This window comes from Scophthalmus maximus, chromosome 8 (assembly GCF_022379125.1).
Source record: "Scophthalmus maximus strain ysfricsl-2021 chromosome 8, ASM2237912v1, whole genome shotgun sequence".
Taxonomy (NCBI): Eukaryota; Metazoa; Chordata; class Actinopteri; order Pleuronectiformes; family Scophthalmidae; genus Scophthalmus; species Scophthalmus maximus.
This window is the reverse complement of record NC_061522.1, coordinates 55,166-77,500: the sequence shown is the minus strand read 5'-3', so window position 1 is coordinate 77,500 and position 22,335 is coordinate 55,166. Positions and strand designations below refer to the sequence as shown.

At 48.0% G+C, this 22,335-nt stretch overlaps 2 protein-coding genes across 4 annotated transcripts in view; both read left to right on the top strand.

Moving 5' to 3' along the window:
* tmem178a (transmembrane protein 178a) overlaps positions 1 to 2,324 on the top strand; it is a 6,245-nt gene extending 3,921 nt beyond the window's left edge. For both annotated transcript variants that reach the window (XM_035638296.2, XM_035638295.2), the window contains one exon: positions 1 to 2,324. This exon is cut by the window's left edge and continues 100 nt beyond it. In XM_035638296.2, coding sequence (XP_035494189.1) covers positions 1 to 142 — 142 coding nt within the window. In that variant the 3' untranslated portion in view covers positions 143 to 2,324.
* Positions 2,325 to 3,727: 1,403 nt separating this feature from the next.
* LOC118312651 (son of sevenless homolog 1) lies at positions 3,728 to 22,110 on the top strand. 2 transcript variants are annotated; one of them, XM_035637434.2, is made up of 23 exons: positions 3,728 to 4,478; positions 7,042 to 7,167; positions 8,972 to 9,103; positions 9,261 to 9,425; positions 9,636 to 9,845; positions 9,934 to 10,077; positions 10,181 to 10,291; positions 10,490 to 10,588; positions 10,706 to 10,833; positions 13,945 to 14,606; positions 15,136 to 15,217; positions 16,017 to 16,130; positions 16,643 to 16,746; positions 17,146 to 17,377; positions 17,453 to 17,572; positions 18,418 to 18,580; positions 18,857 to 18,974; positions 19,053 to 19,225; positions 19,310 to 19,426; positions 19,593 to 19,866; positions 20,527 to 20,571; positions 20,888 to 21,009; positions 21,227 to 22,110. In XM_035637434.2, exons 1-23 carry the CDS (start codon positions 4,392 to 4,394, stop codon positions 21,686 to 21,688), a joined length of 3,990 nt encoding a protein of 1,329 aa, XP_035493327.1. In that variant the 5' UTR covers positions 3,728 to 4,391; the 3' UTR covers positions 21,689 to 22,110. The 2 variants fall into 2 exon arrangements, with proteins under 2 accessions (XP_035493327.1, XP_035493328.1); XM_035637435.2 differs by lacking the exon at positions 20,527 to 20,571 and having other exon boundaries at positions 3,729 to 4,478.
* The last annotated feature ends 225 nt before the right edge of the window (positions 22,111 to 22,335 follow it).

Sequence of the window (22,335 nt, the reverse complement as noted above, 5' to 3'; positions counted from 1 at the left end):
CCACGGGTACGGCTGGTCCATCTGCTGCGCCTGGGCAAGTCTGGGTCTGATCGTTGCCTCCGGCTGCCTCGGTACCACTTTCCCTTTCCTGAGCCGGGCCGGAGCCCTGCGGTCCAAAACCGCCCGTGAGTCCTCCGTCTGAAACACCAGCTGTCAATCACTCTGAGCAGGAGGAGGAGCAGGAGGAGGAAGAGGAGGAAGAAGAGGAGGAGCAGAAGGAGGAGGAGGAAGAGGAGGAGTAGGAGGAGCAGGAGGAGGAAGAGGAGGAGGAGCAGAAGGAGGAAGAGGAGGAGCAGGAGGAGGGGATGATGGATGGTGGCCAGTGGCCGGTGTATCAAACCATTGTGGACTGTGGGCGTCGGCCTCCTGCTGAATGTAACACACTGTGGTGTTTATGATGTGGACAATGTACTGTCTGTTTATTAACACACACACACATACACACTGTATGTGTATTATATTATATATTATTATATGACCTGCAACATTTTCATGTCTGGATTATTATTCAGACTTTCCAGTGACTGGTTGTAAAGAGTCACTTGTGACCTTCTGGTTGAATATTGTTGAATCTGTGATTAATCTGTGGATCATTTAATCTCTGAAGTCACATCTGGACTCTTCTGAAAATCAGACACTGGTCGTCATGGAGACCAGATATGAACCAATCATTCACAGCTTTGTTCCATCCTCCTCCTCAGAACAATCAGCTGTAGAAACATAACCATGTGACTCATGTACAGACTCAACATGTGATGTAGAACAACAGAACATCTGGACTCAATTAACAACTGGATTTACCAGTGGACTGGTCTGAGGCCAGAGCTGCCTCCTGGATTACAACTGTCAGGACCTCAGAAACCCCCTCATACCCTCAGATACCCCATCATACCCCCTGATAGCCCCTCATACCCTCAGATACCCATTATACCCTCTGATAGCCCCTCATACCCTCTGATCGCCCCTCATACTCTCACATACCCCATCATACCTTCAGATACCCCTTCATACCCTCAGATACCCTCTGATACCCCCTCATACCCTTTGATACCCCATTATACCCTCTGATACCCCCTCATACCCTCAGATAGCCCTCATACCCTCTGTTTGCCCCTCATACTCAGATACCCCATCATACCTTCAGATACCCCCTGATACCCCCTATACCCTTTGATACCCCCCTCATACACTCAGATACCCCATCATGCCCTCTGATACCCCCTCATACCCTCAGATACCCTAACAGACCCTCTGATACCCCATCATACCCTCTGATAACCCCTCATACCCTCAGATACCCCATCATTACCCTGCTGCCCCCTGCTGGACGCTGACAGCATCTCTTCAGTCGATGTTGACGTCCTGATGTTCTTCTGTAAATAAATAATAGAAACATCAGAATTTCTTTTCTTCTAACAAACTGCAGCTCAACTTGTTTTCATGACTGATTGATGAATTGATCTATTGACTGATTGATAGTATTAGACAACTGTTTGAAGTCAAATAAACTTTACTCTTGTCGTTGTTCGAGTATCGATCAAACCCTAATGTTGATTGAGGTTTAGCTAACCCTTACCCTACCCTAACCCTATCTACACATATCTACCCAACCCTATCTACACAAATCTACCTTAACCCTACCCTATCTGATACCCCATCATACCCTACCCTATCTAAACATATCTACCCTACCCATGCCTTAGACACTCAGTATACACAGTATCGGACGGACATCTGACGAGGCGTTTTCTCCCTTTACCTCTGACTGAAGGCTTTTTAACTTTGCAGAACTTATACATAGACAACAAACCTATAAACGAATGTAAACCCTAACCCAGCATGACTGTACCTGAACCTATCACGGTCCTGACCCTGAACGTATCACGACACCTTTCCTAAGCACTTAGAGAATCTGAACATTATCAGGTGCTGAGGAAACACGAACGGTTCATTTCAAGATTTAGGAAACTTCCTAAGCACATTTGACAATTGGACATCGTTCATAAATAAAGTTCTTCGTGTGATATGAGAAAAAAACACTGACAGGTCGGTTCAGTTACAGCAACATGTAAAAAAGTGACGTGCAAAGAATCTGATCAGTTTGATATTTACAGTCAGTCTGATAATGGCCCATAAATAAACAGGAAGTGATCAAGTTACTGTTGAGAGAATATGTGAGTCTTTTGTCTGACAATGATCAAACTGATGAAGTGATGTCAGACTGTTAATGTGTGATGTCATCAGTTACACTGAACTGTTCATTGATCATCATGAGGAATATTGATCAGTGTGAGAATCATAGTTCTAATAAAACATAAAGTATCTATTGATGGTCACAGTCTAGTGTTGTTCGTGCTGCAGTAGTAGTAGTATAGTCTTGGGCTTGGAGGATAGCTCAGGGCTTGTGCCCTTTTCTATCCATTAAGAATGCTTTGGGGAGGAGATGGAGGAGGAGCCCACGGGGAGGCTTGGATATAACATGTGACCAGAACTTTTCAATTATTACATATTACAAAATACTTATTTTGTATTTTTGTATTTTTTTTAAATTGTTTTAAATTGTTGTTCTTTGTTTTTTGTTTTTTTTCCCCTTTGGGTCTTAAACAATTAATTGATTAAAAAAATAAGTAGATAAAATATAAAATATAAAAGAGAAAGAAGAGAAAAGAAAATATAAAAGAGAAAGAAGAAAATGAAGAAGATATATATCCACACACATGCACACTCATGCACACACACACAGGCACATACACACATGGATTAAAGCAAAAAAGTAAATAAATAAATAAATAAAATAGAACAGAATAAGCCAACATAACTGGGCATAGACTAATGGTGTGTGTATGTGTGTCTGGAGGTGGCTGGCAGTTGTGGTATTAAGATCACAGTAAGAAAATAAATAAATAATGTAAAATAAAACAATGTATAGGAAGAATGATGCCTGTACGGGGTGTGTGGAGTGTAGATGGGATGGGTAAATTGACCGTAAGTGTAGCTATGGGTTACTGTTGGAGGTTACGGTGGTTTGTTTTTGAAGGATTATGGAGAGGGGTGTCCGGTGGCCCATTGTAATTCGTGGATTAGCTGTGTCATTGCTGGGTTGTGAATGGCTCTATGGATGTATTTTTCTGTGAGGATGAGGTTTCTTTCTTGTATTGTTTTGAGTCCAGACATTCTGTGGATGTAGTCGGTGCTGATGTACTGTGGGAGTCTGTGTGCCATGTGTGTTGCCTTGTTCTGGATGATTTGTAGTCTGTTGAATTGGTGTTGTGAGGCTGTGGTCCAGGGTCCAGGTTCGAGCTGCAGTGAACCAGATGAAGCTTTAATATTAATGAGTCTGTGTTTTAAAATCAGAGACACATGAAAAGAAAAATATCTATTAATCTTTAATATTTCTCTCTTTTGTCCCCGTCGGGATCCTGTAGAACAATGTCGCTGGTTTTCCACTGATCTGATTGGTCAGTAGTTTCATCAGTTATCAGGAACAGGTTAGAGGTTCAGTATCAGTAACCAGGTAATTTACCCTGGTTACAAGTGAAGCGGCTTCATAAAACTAAACCTGACGTTACCATGGTAACCAACCACCCTGCTTCATGTGGTCTGGAGCTGCCGTTTAGTCGCAGTACCGCCGGTGGCCGCTGGAGGCAGCAGACGCGCTGTGTCATGTCGCCACGCCCACTCACGAGCACTGCCTATGTACGTCAGTGTCTGCGTACTGCGCATGCCCAGTCGCTCCACAGACACCGCACCACACTCAGGCGTCACAACAACCGACCGTCACCCACCGGGACCGGCCGTTTGCTCGGTGACTGCCCGCTATCAGTGGCCAGGGCTGCTGTCAGAGAGGGTCCGGTGGACAGAGCCAGAGCAGGGGACGGGGGGCCGCGGATAGCACCGAGCAGCTCGCTGGTTCACAAGTCAACCCGGTAACCGTCTGTCCGCTCAAGAGACACCGAGGACCGCCGCGGATGGATCCGTTCTGCCGCTAACCTCGGCAGGCGGGCTACATGCTAACAGGCTAACGTCCCCGTCCAGCAGCGCCCGCCAACCGTCACTACGAGTCCCGGTACTGTTGGTACGGGACGGTTAACGGCCACCATGCTGTCGTTCCGGTAAACGGAACTACACCCTACAGTTGGCCGCCTGCTGTGGAGCTAACGGTTAGCTGCGGAACATCTGGCCGCAGCTAACTCTGCGTACAGTGGCCGACGATGGTCGCAGTGACGGCAGCTGCTCTGGAGGAACAGGCCGGCCCCGCTCCCCGCTTCTTCCGCCCCGCACGACCCACACAGACCCGCACAGCGTCCATGTAAACCGGTGAACCGTGCGTGTCGGTCGGGCTGCGGCGCTAAGACCCCGCACACGTCGCAGCAGCGGCATCAGCGGAAAACATGCAGGCGGCGCAGCTGCAGTACGATTTCTTCTGTGAGGACAACGCTCCGAAATGGAGAGGCCTCCTGGTGCCGTCACTGGAGAAGGTACTGACTACAGACACTACCGACACACACACACACACACACACACACACACACACACACACACAGACACTACTGACACTCACACAACCTACACAAACACTACAGACACACCACAGACAATACCGACACACACACACTACAGACACTACTGACACACACTACCGACACAAACACTACCGACACACTACTGACACACTACAGACACACTATTGACACACACACTACAGACACTACCGACACACACACTACATACACACTACTGACACCACTGACACACACACTACAGACACACACACTACAGACACACACACACACACACACACTACAGACACACACACACACACACACACTACAGACACTACCGACACACACACACTACAGACACACTACAGACACTACTGACACAGACACTACCGACACACACACACACACACACACACACACACACACACACACACACACTCACACTAAAGACACTACTGACACACACACACACACTAAAGACACTACTGACACACACACTACCGACACACTACAGACACTACTGACACAGACACTACCGACACACACACACACACACACACACACACACACACACTAAAGACACTACTGACACACATACACACACACTAAAGACACTACTGACACACACACTACCGACACACTACAGACACTACACACACTACCGAGACACTACCGACACACTACAGACACTACAGACACATTACTGATACACACACACACACACACACACACACACACTACCGACACACTACAATCACTACAGACACACTACTGACACACACACACACACACACACTACTGACACAGACACACTACCGACACACTACAGACACTACACACACACTACTGACACACTACACACACACTACAGACACTACTGACACACTACACGCACACACACACACTACAGACACACTACAATCACTACAGACACACTACTGACACACACACACACACACACACTACTGACACAGACACACTACCGACACACTACAATCACTACAGACACACTACTGACACACACACACACACACTACTGACACAGACACACTACCGACACACTACAGACACTACACACACACTACTGACACACTACACACACACTACAGACACTACTGACACACTACACACACACACACACACACTACAGACACACTACACACACACACACACACACTAAAGACACTACTGACACACACACTACCGACACACTACAGACACTACACACACTACCGACACACTACCGACACACTACAGACACTACAGACACATTACTGATACACACACACACACACACACTACCAACACACTACAATCACTACAGACACACTACTGACACACACACACACACACACACACTACTGACACAGACACACTACCGACACACTACAGACACTACACACACACTACTGACACACTACACACACACTACAGACACTACTGACACACTACACACACACACACACACACACTACAGAAACTACACACACTACAGACACACTACACACACACACACACACACACTACAGAAACTACACACACTACCGACACACTACAGAAACTACACAAACACACACTACCGACACACAATAATAATAATAATAATCAATTTTATTTATAGAGCACTTTTCATTTCTAAAAGCAATCTCAAAGTGATACAGGCACTACAGACACACTACAGACTCACTACAGTCACACTACAGACTCACGATAGGCACACAACAAACTAACATTAGTATCATATTTTAACAGTTAAATGTCACAGGTTCACAAGTTTAACTGTAAATGTGGTGAAAAAATTCTAACTGAATTTAAACAATAACAAACCCTAAACTGTGAACATCCCAGTCACACAGTCCCAGTCAGTCCACTCCACTCCAGTCCACTCCACTACAGTCCAGTCCACTCTAGTCCAGTCCAGTCCATTCCACTATAGTCCAGTCCAGTCCACTACAGTCCACTCCACTACAGTCCAGTCCACTCCACTACAGTCCAGTCCACTCTAGTCCAGTCCAGTCCATTCCACTATAGTCCAGTCCAGTCCACTACAGTCCACTCCACTACAGTCCAGTCCACTCCACTCCAGTCCACTCCACTACAGTCCAGTCCACTCTAGTCCAGTCCAGTCCATTCCACTATAGTCCAGTCCAGTCCACTACAGTCCACTCCACTACAGTCCAGTCCACTCCACTACAGTCCACTCCACTACAGTCCAGTCCAGTCCAGTCCACTCCACTACAGTCCAGTCCAGTCCACTACAGTCCAGTCCAGTCCACTCCAGTCCCAGTCCACTCTAGTCCCAGTCCCAGACCATGTTCATCTCTCAATCAAGTGTGTGTGTGTGTGTGTGTGTGTGTGTGTGTGTGTGTGTGTGTGTGTGTGTGTGTGTGTGTGTGTGTGTGTGTGTGTGTGTGTGTGTGTGTGTGTGTGTGTGTGTGTGTGTGTGTGTGTGTGTGTGTGTGTGTGTGTGTGTGTGTGTGTGTGTGTGTGTGTGTGTGTGTGTGTGTGTGTGTGTGTGTGTGTTGGTTTTTTTTTGCAGGTACTGAACCAGGTGCATCCTAACCTGGTGTCCCAGCAGGAGGCGCTGCAGTACATCGAAGAGCTGATCCTGCTTCTACTCAGTATGTTGTGTCAGGCTCAACCCCGAAGTGTACAGGACGTTGAGGTGAGGTCACTGCACATACACACTCTCAATCTGATGTCAGGGGCTGCTCGATTATGGCAATAATCATGATTATTTAAAACGATGACTCATGGACTTTGGAAACACCATGTTTTTATTGAACTGTCTTTTTAACACTGAATGTGAACTTAATGTGACATAATACTGTAAATAAAAATAAATACTTTTACACACATTTCAATAAATTATATACAAGATATTTTGTCCTGAGATTCAGATGAAAGTCATTATCCTGTTCATTTCTTACAGAATTAAATTCAATGTATTTTATCTTCCTGATTTCATCTTTACATCACTCGTACAGTTTCCTGACAGAGAACCTCCCCCTAGATCTTCACTATCCACTTCTCCATCAACATTCAGTTCAGACTTCTGACTGTTTCACTCAGGGGCGTGTCCCTCTTCTACTACAGTGCACCGTCGTTGTTTCTTTTCGTGCCAAAATAAAAGCCCTCGCAGTCGTGTAATTACGACTTCATGAGATTTCATTTACAATTCTGAAGCAGCGGCGACAAAAAGGGTTGGTGTGTATCTGTGGAGCCTGTGGTTGTCAATCAGAGCAGACTGGAGTTTATCTGGAGGCGGGGCTAAAAGAAGCAGCTGGAGGGTGATGGAAAGTGTGAGACACTGATGCCTGAACATCAGAGCATTATTTTGAATAACCCAGTTGAGGTCATCGTCCAGTTTTTAATCTCAGCATCGCTCTGACACTGAGTGTATCTTTAGTTTGACCAATAGCAGCTGGTGAAGAGAATCTGCCTCCTTTTATTGTCCGACTTCTCGTTCTACGATTTTAACAGTGAGAAAAATGACAATTCAAGGTCGTAATGGAAACATGTTTGTTTAAATAAATGATTTTCTGCTCTAACCTGTTCCTGATGACATCACTGTGACACCACTGTGAGGCTGGAATCTGATTGGTCCTGTTTGTTTCTTCAGGTGATGGAGGCTGCAGTGAGATAACGAGGTGCTCTCTGTGTTTTACCACACTGACCCCTACCCCTGACCTCTGACCCCTGACCTCTGACCCCTCACTGCTCCTCCGCCTCAGATCAAGTGTGTGTGCTGTGTTGTTGTTTGGTGACGTGTAGTGTCAGCTTATGAGACCTGCAGGTGGTAGTGTCTGACACTAACCCTGAACACACAGCTGACGTTAACATGTGTCTCAGGTAATAAGATTACAATCAGATTACAATTAGACAGTCCATGTTGTGTTGTGGACCCACATACGACAGTGACAATCATGTGACTGTTAGCAGCAGTTAGCAGCAGTTAGCTGCCGTTAGCAGCCGTGAGCAGCAGCTAGCAGCAGTTAACCAGTCAGCCAGTCAGCTCCTCAGTTGTCAGTTATTCAGGACGTCTGTGGACTAAAGACGAAAACAATAGACAAGATGGAAACACACCGACGGCGGCCATCATCTTCTGTTCTTCTTCGTCTTCTTTTCTTCTTCTGTTTTTCTTCGTCTTTTTTTTCTTCTTCTGTACTTCTTTTGGACAAAACAAGAGGATGAGACGTGAGCTGGTCAGAGCTCAGGTCTCAGTGTGGACACATGTTGACACCAGGTGTGTCAGGTGGAATATTAGTGATGAGGTTCTGTAGTTGAATCTGTTGTTTCTGCCAGTGACAGACCAATCGAGACCTCAATCCAGCTGTCCAATCAGAGCAGAGAACACGTGTCTTGTATGGTGGACAACAACACCTGGCATTTTATTACAGTCTGTGTTAGAATCAGTTTCTGACTGATGATGTACAGTCATGTCTTCACCTCCTCCCTCCCTCCCCCAGGAGCGGGTTCAGAAGAGTTTTCCTCACCCCATCGATAAGTGGGCGATCGCTGACGCTCAGGCCGCCATCGAGAAGAGGAAGAGGAGGAACCCACTGGCCCTTCCTGTGGACAAGATACACCCACTGCTCAAGGTGATTGCACAATCACCACTATGTTCACACACACACACACACACACACACACACACACACACACACACACACACACACACACACACACACACACACACACACACACACACAATGATGTTCTGTGCTGACCCTGTTTCCCATGATGCTTTGCTGTCAGGAGGTGCTAGGCTATAAGATTGACCACCAGGTGTCAGTGTACATGGTGGCGGTGTTGGAGTACATCTCTGCAGACATCCTGAAGCTCGCAGGAAACTACGTCAGAAACATCCGTCACTACGAGATCTCACAGCAGGACATCACTGTGGCCATGTGTGCTGACAAGGTAACACACACACTTTACACACACACACACACACACACACACACACACTCTGATACATACAGGACGACTAAAACTGATCCCGTCCTTCTGTCAATAGTTAAGTGTTTTCCTACAAACTCATCTCCCTCTCTGTCTGTCACTCTGTCTGTCTCTTTGTCTGTCTCACCTGTTCCTCTGTCTGTCTGTCTCACCCATCTGTCTGTCTGTCAGGTGTTGATGGACATGTTCCATCAGGACGAGGAGGACATCAGCGGTTTCCCTCTGATGGACGAGGAGCCCTCAGCCAATGAGGAGCAGAGTTACTACGAGCTGGTGAGAAGCTTCATGTCTGATGGTCGTCAATACCTGAGACAACTGGAGCTTCTGATCAAGGTGTTCAGAGAACCGTTCACCTCCAGCCCCATGCTGTTCTCCCAGCACGTAGGTAACCCCCTTCTGATCAGGCTGATTGGTCTTCTGATCAGACTGATTGATCCTCTGCTTTGTGATTGATCTGTGTGTGTGTCAGGACGTGGACAGTATCTTCAGTCGGATCGTAGATATACACGAGGTGACAGTGAAGCTGCTGGGTCTGATCGAGGACACGGTGGAGATGACCGATGATGGAAGTCCTCATCCTCTGGTGGGAAGCTGCTTCGAGGACCTGGCTGAGGTCTGTACACCTGTCACCGGGCACAGCTCTCCCCGGGTGCACCTGCCCCCGGGCACACGTGTTCCGGTGTATGCTTCTGTCTAATATGGGATTTGAATGACAGGAATTGGCCTTTGACCCCTATGAGACGTACACTCAGGACATCCTTCGTTCTGGTTTCCATGAACACTTCCTCAGTCAGGTGTCCAAACCTGGAGCCGCCTTTCACCTGCAAGTAAGCCCCGTCCCTTGACTCTGACATAGTTGTGCAGTAGGAGTCCAAAGATACAGTTTGGATTAACAAACTATTCTTCACTGTCTTAACTTGATCAGACATTCAGCAGTTGAGGCTCATGGGTGTTGTAGTATTAATATTACAGATTGTATACACGGTGTTGATGATGATGAAGTTGAAGCTTCTGTCTGTCTTCAGTCCATCTGTGAAGGTTTTAAAGAGGCTGTTCAGTATGTTCTGCCCAGACTGCTGCTCACACCTGTTTACCACTGTCTGCACCTGTTTGAGATCCTCAAGGTGAGACATCACACCTGTAACACACCTGTACCAAACAGGAAACACACCAGAATCACCTCATTAACACTCAGGTGTACAAAGGTAAGATATTAAACTACAGTTCCCATGTTTCCATAGCAACTGGAGGATAAGAGTGAGGATGAGGAGGATAAGGAATGTTTGAAACAGGCCATCACAGCCCTGCTCAACCTGCAGAGCAGCATGGAGAGGATCTGCTCCAGGAGTCTCGCCAAGAGGAGGCTCAGGTACGTCACCTGCTCACCTGTCAGGAGGCTCCACCCTCCTGTATACACCCTCCTGTCTACACCTCCACCTTCAGCATGAGGTGGAAAGACGATTAGAGCCTGTTTATGAAGACGATCAGAGACTGTATATAAAGATGATCACTGACTGTATATAAAGACGATCTGCCACTATATAAAGACGATCACTGACTGTAAATAAACACGATCAGTGACTGTATATAAAGACGATCAGTGACTGTGTATAAAGACGATCACTGACTGTATATAAGGACGATCACTGACTGTATATAAGGACGATCACTGACTGTACATAAACACGATCAGTGACTGTATATAAAGATGATCAGCGACTGTGTATAAAGACCATCAGCAACTGTATCAATCATGACGTCTTCGCCCGTTTTTATCAAATTTGATGAAACTTATCATCAAAGTGAATCAGAAACATGAACAAACATCTTGGCTTCATGTCGTCCATCTTTATTCACACGCTCATGATGTCTCAATATAGGCTCCGCCTCCTTCAGACACAACCATGTGCTCGGCGTCTTTGAAGGCAGCCGACAATTGCGTCCTTCAGTCCCAAGCAACAAAGGGTCGGTAGATCAGAGGAGCTGTAGCTCTGTTGCTAGGGGACAGCTCTGTGTGTGTGTGTGTGTGTGTGTGTGTGTGTGTGTGTGTGTGTGTGTGTGTGTGTGTGTGTGTGTGTGTGTGTGTGTGTGTGTGTGTGTGTGTGTGTGTGTGTGTGTGTGTGTGTGTGTGTGTGTGTGTGTGTGTGTGTGTGTGTGTGTGTGTGTGTGTGTGGGGTCGGCGTTTTGTTGGCGGGAAGTAGCGTCAGTATGTGGGCGGTGCTGCTCGGCTGCTTATTGTTCTGTGTTCTGTTTCGTAGATACAGTCAGGTGGAGGTAGATACAGTCAGGTGGGGGTAAATACAGTCAGGTGGGGGTAGATACAGTCAGTTCGAGGTAGATACTGTCGGGTGGGGCTAGATAAGGTCAATTTTAAGTCAGTTTATTGCTGTGATGGGGCAGTTGTTGGCTTGTGTCGGGGCAGTTGTAGGCAGTTTGTTGGGGCAGTTATTGGAGATTGTTGGGGCAGTTGGAGGTTGTTGGGGCAGTTGTCGGAGGCAATGTTGGCTGTTGTTTGGGCAGTTGGCTGGTGTTGAGGCAGTTTTTGGAGGTTGTTGGGGCAGTTCGCTGTTGTTGAGGCAGTTGTTGGAGGTTGTTGGGGCAGTTGGCTGGTCTCGAGGCAGTTGTTGGGGCAGTTGGAGGTAGATGGAGGGGCAGTTGTTGGCTGTTGTTGTGAAACTGGAGCATACCTCAGGGGTTTATGTTGTAAACTGATTAGCGAGCTGCAGTGAAACAGTGACTGGTCTGAACTGGCTCAGAGTGAAGGAGCAGACTCACTGGTGGTGTTCAGGCTCTGCTCCACCCGTCGTCGTCTGGTTCCATCCTGCTGCAGATGCTCCACCCGTCTCCGTCAGGCCTGCTGCGTTCAGGGACACTCGGGCAGCAGAGCTTTGAGACTGGACTGAAACAGCTGTTGACTTGTCGTTTGTCTTCTGGTGTAATTTTATACATGTTAGTATGCTAACCTGCTAGTTAGCATGCTAACCTGTTAACAGAGTCTCCGTGCTCCTTGGTGTGGACAGACGACCTGTGGTTACTTCTGTCACTGCGGACATTAAGGTACAGACGTGTTCAATGTTTGTCATTAACTCGTGTGATTGTGACTCACTGTGATGACATCATCATCAGTGATGACATCATCTTCAGTGACTCTTTCACGAATACAGATACTGACTGGTCCTTAAACTCATCACTCAGCCGATTCTAAGTTTCTTTTAATGGACTTAAGTGGATTCTGACGACACCTCCTCCTCCTCTCTTCTCTTCCTCCTCTCACCTCTCCTCCTCCTCCGCTCTTCTCTTCTTCTCCTCCTCCTCTCACCTCTCCTCCTCTTCCTCTTCCTCTCTTCTCTTCCCTCTCTCATCTCTTCTTTCTCCTCCGCTCTTCTCTTCTTCTCCTCCTCCTCTCACCTCTCTTCCTCCTCCTCTCTTCTCCTCTTCCTCCTCTCACCTCTCCTCCTCTCTTCTCTTCTTCTCCTCCTCCTCCTCTCACCTCTCCTCCTACTCTCCTCTTCTCCTCTCACCTCTCCTCCTCCTCCTCTCTTCTCTTCCTCCTTCTCTCCTCCTCCTCCCCTCTTCTCCTCTTTTCCTCCCCTCTTTTCTTCCTCCTCCCGTCCTTTTCTCCTCTCACCTCTCCTCCTCTTCCTCTCTTCTCTTCTTCTCCTCCTCCTCCTCTCTTCTCCTCTTTTCTTCCTCCTCCCCTCCTCTTCTCCTCCTCCTCTCTTCTCTTCTCGTCTCAGCTCTTCTCCTCCTCCTCTTCTCTTCTCCTCTCCTCCTTGGTCTCTCGTCCTCTCCTCCTTATGATGATGTCACTGTGATGATGATGACGATGATCTCCCTTGTCTCTCTCCTCTCTCAACCGGTCCCAGCAGATGTTCTGGTTCTGGTTTCTTTTATATTTCTTCCTGTTAAAAGAGTTGTTTGTCTCCAGTTTCAGAGCTGCTCGTAATGTTTCTCTGTAATATATTGAGGTCACAAGGTCACAACTTCATTATGTAATGAGCCTTGAGACGATGTATGTTGTGATTTGACGATATACGAATAAATGGAGTGTGTGTGTGTGACAGAGAGAGAATCATACAGGAAGTGGCTTTTCTAATAACCCATCACATCACGTGTCGGACTAACAGGTTATTAATGTCTGAATAATCGATCAATAACCAACTAAAACTCACTAAGAGGTGAATCCGGTTGTTTGATTGACATCTCGGTACCCGTCGTGTTTCAGGTGTGACCAGCAGGTGAGTTAATGACATCACTAATGAAGTACCTGTGGTGGTGAACTGGTCCTTTAACACAGTCTTTGAGATCCTGACGAGTCCAGGTTCAGGTCTCTTAAACCAGATCAGACCACGACTCAGTCTTCAAGAGTAACTCTTTCTCTTCTTCTTCTTCTTCTTCTTCTTTCTTTTACTCTTTCTTCTCCTCCTTCTCCTTCATCTCCTCCTTCTTCCTCTTCCTCTTCCTCTCCTGTGGTGTGCAGCGAGTCGGCGTGTCGTTTCTACAGCCATCAGATGAAGGGGAAGCACCTGGCCATCAAGAAGATGAACGAGATCCAGAAGAACATCGACGGCTGGGAGGGGAAGGACATCGGACAGTGCTGCAATGAGTTCATTATGGAAGGCACTCTGACGCGCGTTGGCGCCAAACATGAGCGCCACATCTTCCTCTTTGACGGACTGATGATCTGCTGCAAATCCAACCACGGCCCGCCGCGGCTTCCCGGCGCGGGCTCCACAGCAGAGTACCGGCTCAAAGAGAAGTTCTTCATGCGGAAAGTCCAGATCAATGACAAGGACGACAAGGAAGGCGAGTACCGGCATGCCTTCGAGATCATCCTGAAGGACGGGAACAGTGTGGTGTTCGCAGCCAAGTCTGCCGAGGAGAAGAACGGCTGGATGGCGGCGCTGATCTCGCTGCAATACCGCAGCACGCTAGAGCGCATGCTGGACTCGGCCATGCTGCAGGAAGAGAAGGAGGAGCAGATGAGGCTGCCGGGGACGGAGGTGTACCGGTTCACAGAGCCGGACTCTGAGGAGAACGTTGTGTTTGAAGAGAATGTCCAGTCTAAGTCAGGGATCCCCATCATCAAAGCAGGGACGGTCCTGAAACTGATCGAGAGACTCACCTTCCACATGTACGCAGGTGAGCTGTGACATCACTAATTCACATTCAGCCCGTTCACATTCACATATTGATCATTGATTTGATAATGTCAGATCTTAGACATCTCAAAGGTCACTCAGCCGGGGATCCTGGGTAATACTGACCTTATCAATCAGTCTGAACGTCCTCCTCGTGTGTCATTTTCTTCAGACGTGTTGAATCGAATGATGTCATCAGTGCTGGAGGTGACAGGCGGAGTGTGTGTTTCCTCGGATTGTTTGTTTCCGCTCAGTATTTTCACAGTAAATGACATAATCTTCATCAGCCAATCAAATCACAGTAACTCAGCTGCGTCTGTGCTGTGCAGGTGTTGCTCATCTTGATGTCAGAGTCAAAGAAAAAACAAACAAAATCGTTGCTACTGAATAAACTGTTGACCCTCTACAACTGATCTGAACCAGTCTGTATTGACCCTGTAGAACCTGGTCTGTATTGACCCTGTCCTGGTCTCAAGCAGTCTGTGTTTATTGATCGTCTGTCTGCTTCCTGTCTCTGTTTCCTCCTCCAGATCCAAACTTTGTCCGAACATTTCTGACCACCTACAGATCTTTCTGTAAACCTCAGGAGCTGCTGGACCTGCTCATCGAGAGGTGAGCTCACCTGTCCGACCCCTTAGGGACCGGAACATCAAGCTTGACCTGCTATTGGTGCTGCTACCCATCACCCCCTAACCCTAACTCTACTAACCCCGAGCCCCTCCAACAGAGGCCCTTCTAACCCTTAACCCCTTACAACAGAGGTATTCCTAAACCTTAACCCCTCCAACAGAGGCCCTTCTCAAACTTAACCCCTTACTACAGAGGTATTCCTAACCACTACAACAGAAGCCCTTCTCACCCCTAACCCCTCCAACAGAGGCCCTTCTGTCCCCTAATCCCTCCAACAGAGGCACTTCTAACGCCGAGCCCCTCCAACAGAGGCCCTTCTAACCCCTAACCCTGAGCCCCTCCAACAGAGGCCCTTCTAACCCCTAATCACTCCAACAGAGGCCCTTCTTACCCCTAACCCCGAGCCCTTCCAACAGAGGCCCTTCTAACCCCTAACCCCTCCAACAGTGGCCCCTCTAACCCCTAACCACTACAACAGAGACCCTTCTGACCCCTTACCCCTTCAACAGAGGCCCTTCTAACCACTCCAACAGAGGCCCTTCTAACCCCTAACCTCGAGCCCCTCCAACGATACCATCCAGTTATATCCTTGAGTTATATCTTTGCAAATAGATCTGTGGAGACACTAGAGATTACATGTCACTGGATGAAGGCTGAATACACAGTATGAGATAAAATTTAGAGCATGATGCAGTGTTTTTATCTGAGCTTCACATGAATCATAACAATTAACTAAAGAAATATTAATGAATCACTGATCTGAGGTCTGCCTTGTGTTCAGGTTTGAGATCCCGGAGCCAAAGCCAAATGAGGATCAGGTGGAGGGAGGAGAGCAGCCACTCAGTGCTGAACTCAAACGCTTCCGCAAAGAGTTTGTTCAACCGGTCCAGCTCAGGTACAGAACCACACCTGGTGGAGGGACTCTCAAACTGCAGTCCAGTGGCGGTGACAGATTACCAGGACCCAGGACCTGATCCCGTGTCTGATCCCTGAACCCTGTTTCCTGATCTGTCAGATACACAATTAGTCTACATTTCTTGGTCCAGGAGGTTTTTGTTTTCTTACTTTGACAACTACACAGTCCAACAGTCACATTGCACTTACACTAAACCCATTAGCTTTTATAACAATACGGAGAGAAAAGATAAACAAAGTCACTGACCATATGTCTCTGGCACTAAATCAATGCCGTCAAATATGAACAAATGTCCTACAAACAAATTATGAACCAACATTCACGGTAAATTATAATGAACCCAATGGACTGTCATTATTACTCAGACCTTCCTACTGGTCGATGTGGACCGAGTGGTGGTCTACACAGAACATTATTCCACTGTTTGGTTTTGTTGATAATGAGACTAATCCTGCTCCTCCTCTCTCTATAAACTCCTCCTCTTTCCACAGAGTGCTGAATGTGTGTCGTCACTGGGTGGAGCATCACTTCTACGACTTTGAGAGAGATTTTCACCTGCTGAGACGACTGGAGGACTTCATTGCCTCAGTCAGAGGTTTGACCTTGAACAAATCCCACCTGGACACCTGAACACATCAGTTCTCAGTGCTATGAGTTCTTAGTAATCAGTACTTAGTACTATGACTACTCAGTATTACGAGTAATCAGTACTCAGATTAGTCAGCACTATGAGTATATGCTTATAAGCATTTTGAGGAATCAGTACTCATGGGTTGAACCACACCCTTTTTTGTTCTGAACTCCACTTTGACAATATGACGCGTCCACAGAGAGTTAGAACCGCTGCTGTGCCGGTTCCCTCAACTACAGGTGAAGAACTGTAGATTGGTTCTCTGTGAATATTGAAGTGCTCGTCCGTATCTGACAGCACGCCAAAAGTATGGAAAAACTGCAAACTTCAGCAATTACAGGTCAATGTTGTCATGCGTTTCAGGTAAGGCGATGAGGAAGTGGGTGGAGTCGATCACTAAGATCATTCAAAGGAAGAAGCAGAAGCAGCAGGTGCCAGTGAGTTTGTCCAGTCACAGCATCACCTTCCAGAACTCCCCTCCCCCCATCGAGTGGCACATCTGTAAACCAGGAAACACCGAGCAGTTCGACCTCATGACGCTGCATCCCATCGAGATCGCACGGCAACTCACTCTGCTTGAGTCCGACTTCTACAGGTAACACACACACACACACACACACACACACACCTGTCTGACCTGTCACACTCACACCTGTGTGACCTCCTGCAGGGCGGTGCAGCCGTCGGAGCTGGTCGGAAGCGTCTGGACCAAAGAGGACAAAGAGATTCACTCCCCAAATCTATTGAGGATGATTCGACACACCACAAACCTCACGCTGTGGTTTGAAAAGTAAGACTTCAACACACCACACCTGTAGTCTCACCTGTAATCTTGTCTCACTTGTAATCTCACCTGTAGTCTAGTCTCACCTGTAGTCCTACATCTGTAGTCTCACCTGTAGTCTAGTCTCACCTGTAGTCCAATGTCACCTGTAGTCTAGTCTCACCTGTAGTCTCACCTGTAGTTTAGTCTCACCTGTAATCTCACCTGTAGTCTACTCTCACCTTTAGTCTCACCTGTAGTTTAGTCTCACCTGTAGTCTGGTCTCACCTGTAGTCCTTCACCTGTAGTCTCACCTGTAGTTTAGTCTCACCTGTAGTCATTCATCTGTAGTCTCACCTGTAGTTTAGTCTCACCTGTAGTCTCATCTGTAGCCTCACCTGTAGTCTGGTCTCACATGTAGTCTCACCTGTAGTTTAGTCTCACCTGTAATCTCACCTGTAGTCTACTCTCACCTTTAGTCTCACCTGTAGTTTAGTCTCACCTGTAGTCTGGTCTCACCTGTAGTCCTTCACCTGCAGTCTCACCTGTAGTTTAGTCTCACCTGTAGTCATTCATCTGTAGTCTCACCTGTAGTCTAGTCTCACCTGTAGTCTCACCTGTAGTTTAGTCTCACCTGTAGTCTCATCTGTAGCCTCACCTGTAGTCTGGTCTCACCTGTAGTCATTCATCTGTAGTCTCACCTGTAGTCTAGTCTCACCTGTAGTCTCACCTGTAGTCTAGTCTCACCTGTAGTCTCATCTGTAGCCTCACCTTTAGTCTGGTCTCACATGTAGTCTCACCTGTAGACTCACCTGTAGCCCCCCTCCTTTCCTGCAGTAGCAGCAGTGATGTTCATGTTTTTCTCTCTGCAGGTGTATCGTAGAAACAGAGAACCTGGAGGAACGAGTGGCTGTCGTTTCTCGGATCATTGAGATCCTTCAGGTTTTTCAGGAACTCAACAACTTCAACGGCGTTCTTGAGGTCGTCAGCGCCATGAACTCCTCTCCTGTCTACAGACTGGACCACACTTTTGAGGTAACGATAGATCATCATGTGACCCTGAAAAGTGACCTCAGAGAGAAGTTTTTGTTCCGTTTATACCCTCCTGATCCACATGTCACATTGCACCTGTTCACTCCAGTAAACTCTGTCCCACCTCCCCCAGTAACAACAGCTGATCAGCACCACCTGTTTTAGTCTAATGAACAAAACTCAGATCATCATCGAGACTGAAATGAGACATTAGTTCTGTTCCAGGATTCAGCTGCATCAATGAGTTGTTTTTTTCTGGTTCTTTGTTTGTATTTGCAGCAAATCCCGAGTCGACAGAGAAAAATCCTGGAGGAAGCTCATGAGCTGAGTGAAGATCACTACAAGAAATATTTAGCCAAACTGCGCTCGATCAACCCCCCCTGTGTCCCTTTCTTTGGTACGATCCAAGACACTGTCACTTTTTCATCAAGGCTGAAACACGACGATCTGAATAATGAACCTGTGTTTTCCCCAGGAATCTACCTGACCAACATCCTGAAGACAGAGGAGGGAAACCCTGACTTCTTGCGGAGACACGGCAAAGACCTGATCAACTTCAGTAAGAGACGGAAAGTGGCTGAAATCACTGGCGAGATCCAACAGTACCAGAACCAGCCGTACTGTCTGAGGGGGGAGAACGACATCAGGGTCGGTCTGATGATCAGGTCATTCTGTCACGTCCACCACCCGACAGACTGGGGCTGAGCTCTGTTCTGTCTGTGTTTTGAGCAGAAGTTCTTCGAGAACCTGAACCCGATGGAGGACATGTCGGAGAAGGACTTTGCTGATCATCTGTTCAACAAATCTCTGGAGATTGAACCTCGGAACGCCCGATCGTTGCCTCGGTTTGTGAGTATCTCCACGGTAACATAATGTTTGAGTAGGAAGACCTGTGACATATCCACACAGATACCCGTCCCCAGTCGGAACATGACGAGTCTCAAGAGTAATAAAAACATGAGTGTTTGTTATGAATCACAGTGAAACAGAAGAGGTAATCATGTGATGTGTCCAGGTGAAGAAGTACACCTCTCCTCTGAAGTCTCCGGGGATCCGTCCCACCTCGGCCAGGCCCGGCACCATGCGACACCCGACGCCGCTGCAGAACGAGCCCAGGAAGATCAGCTATAGCCGCATCCCTGACACCGAGGCCGAGGGGGGAGCGGTCTCCGCCCCCAACTCCCCCCGCACCCCCCTGACTCCGCCCCCTGCCTCTGCCGCCTCCAGCTCCACTGACGTAGGCAGCGTCTTTGATTCGCCACAGGGTCCCAGTAGCCCCTTCCACTCTAGTAAGGCCTGCCCACCATCCAATCACAATGCTGTTCCTCCTCCTCCTCCTCTCTGTTGCTCTTCCTCCTCGTTATCCTCTCTGCTCCTCCTCCTGCTGCTCCTCCTCCTCCTCTCTGCTCCTCCTCCTCCTCCTCCTCTCCGTAGGTGTGTTGGATTTACAGAAGTTGATTTTTCAGTATTTCAGTATAAACACAGACAATGTGATGATTTAATATTCTGACACTTATTTATTTACACATCATCACTTTACACGAGTACTCATTTTCATACACCTCCACCCCTCACCATGAATGTGTTCATACATCTCCACCCCTCACCCTGTACGTGTTCATACACCTCCACCCCTCACCCTGTACGTGTTCATACACCTCCACCCCTCACCCTGTATGTGTTCATACACCTCCACCCCTCACCCTGCACGTGTTCATACACCTCCACCCCTCACCCTGTATGTCTTCATACACCTCCACCCCTCACCCTGTATGTCTTCATACGAGGTTGGCCATTGTTGTTTGCTCACTGACGCGACAGGAAGTAGAATGTGTCTGACTTGATGTGTGTTTTTAAGCTCCGCCCCCCCAGCTCAAGTCAGAACAAGTTCATCTCCAACACAACTTGTTTCTCCGTCTCTCACAGTGTTTCTTCTTTTCACTCTACAGACTGCGACAGTATCTTTGCTGTGTTCTCTCTGCCTCATGGCCCACGTTAGTATGACCCTCCTGACTCTCCGTACCTGTACTCACCTGTCTGTCTGTCCGTCTGAACACTCACCTGTCTGTTGCTGTGGATCAGTTTAACTAATGATCTGATCAGATCATCTTGCACCATCAAACTCACCAGTTGGTGTACCACATCCTGGCGCATCGTTTCCATAGTAACGGTTTGTCTAGTGTTTTGTGAAAGCTGAGTCTGTGAACCAATCAGGTGCTGGCAGGATGGTCACCTGTGTGGTCTGAGGCGGTTCAGTCTGGATTGTGTTGTGTCTGTTATAATGAGGTCCTGTGTCCTCTCCGGTCTAAGGGTCGTCTTCCGTCTCCTCCATGGTGAGTTTCAGTCGGGGATCAGAAGACGCTCCTGTCCCTCCTCCTGTTCCTCCTCGGAGACGACCAGAGTCAGCGCCTGCTGAGTCCTCCCCCTCCAAGGTGTGTCCCAGGTGGAGGTCTGTCCAGACCTGAGACCACCTCGTATCTACAGACACAAAGTCAGAGTCAATTAACTGACGAGGTTCAGGAGAACCATCATGTGTCAGCTGGTCTCGTCTCCATCCTCCACACTGACCAGCTGTCTGTCTCTCTCTCTGCCTCTGTCTAACCCTCTCTCTCGCTGTCCCTCTCTCTGTCTCTCTCCCTCTTCCCCCAGATGATGTCAAAGTTGGACAGCCCCCCCGCCGTCCCCCCTCGTCAGCCCACCTGTAAGCTCCTCCCCCCTCGTTACTCCTCGTCGTTGTCCTCGTCGTCTCCCCCCGACAGCCCCCCCTCGCTGCCTCCACGAGAGCCCCTCAGTTCTCCTCTGCACCTCCTCCCCCCACCTCAGGGTCGCCCCCGCTGTGACTTGCTTCCTCAGGCCTTCTTCCCCTCCACCACCAGCTCTTCACCCTCCATCAGCTCTGCCCCCACTGTCTCCTCACCCCCCCTCCCTCCGCCCACCCCTGTCAGCCCTAGCCCCGCCTCCAGGAAGATGCCTCTCCCCTCCCCACCCCTCGTCCCCTTGGACGGCCCCCCTGTGCCCCCCCGACACAGTGTCCCCAAACTCCCTCCCAAGACCTACAAGAGGGAGTCTCTGAGCCATGCCCCCTTGCTGGACACGCCCCCTGCACTGTGATTGGACAGTCTGGACCTACTAAATTGGGCGGGGCAGATGATTGGACAGCAATTGGAGGGGTTGAGCTAGATTAGCTAACACTACAGCTAATTGGATCAGAACGGATAATGGTTTTCAAGATAGAATAAAAGACAGATGACTGCTCTTATTCTGAAAAATCCAGGAGAACGTCTGGAGAACATTGGAGAACATTCTTCTGTCTGTGGTCAGATGTTCATTTCTGTTTCTTGTCTGGGACCTGGTGTTGACCAGACTCATGCAGAGAGGATTGTGGGTAATGTAGTCCTGCACAAACTGACATTGCCTTCAGGTACTGGATCAGAACCACAGAGGTTCTGGTGGAACTTTTAGTCTGAATGTTGATGATGTAACGTGATGATGCTTCTTTAAAACAAGGGAATAAACGACAGAACACGTTTTTATCTTTTTTAATCTTCTTTAGGTCATTCGCTGTGTTCCACAACAATGCATGCTGGGTAGAAATGTTGTGGGACTGTGCGCTGCTGCATGTCACATGACATGAGAACATCTCTTATGAACCAGCTGATGACAGCTGTGCTCTAATTGGCTGGAGGCTTCACTGACGCATGACGTCATGTCTGAGGTTCACACGTTATCTGCTCTTTTTATTTGATCTTATCTTCTAA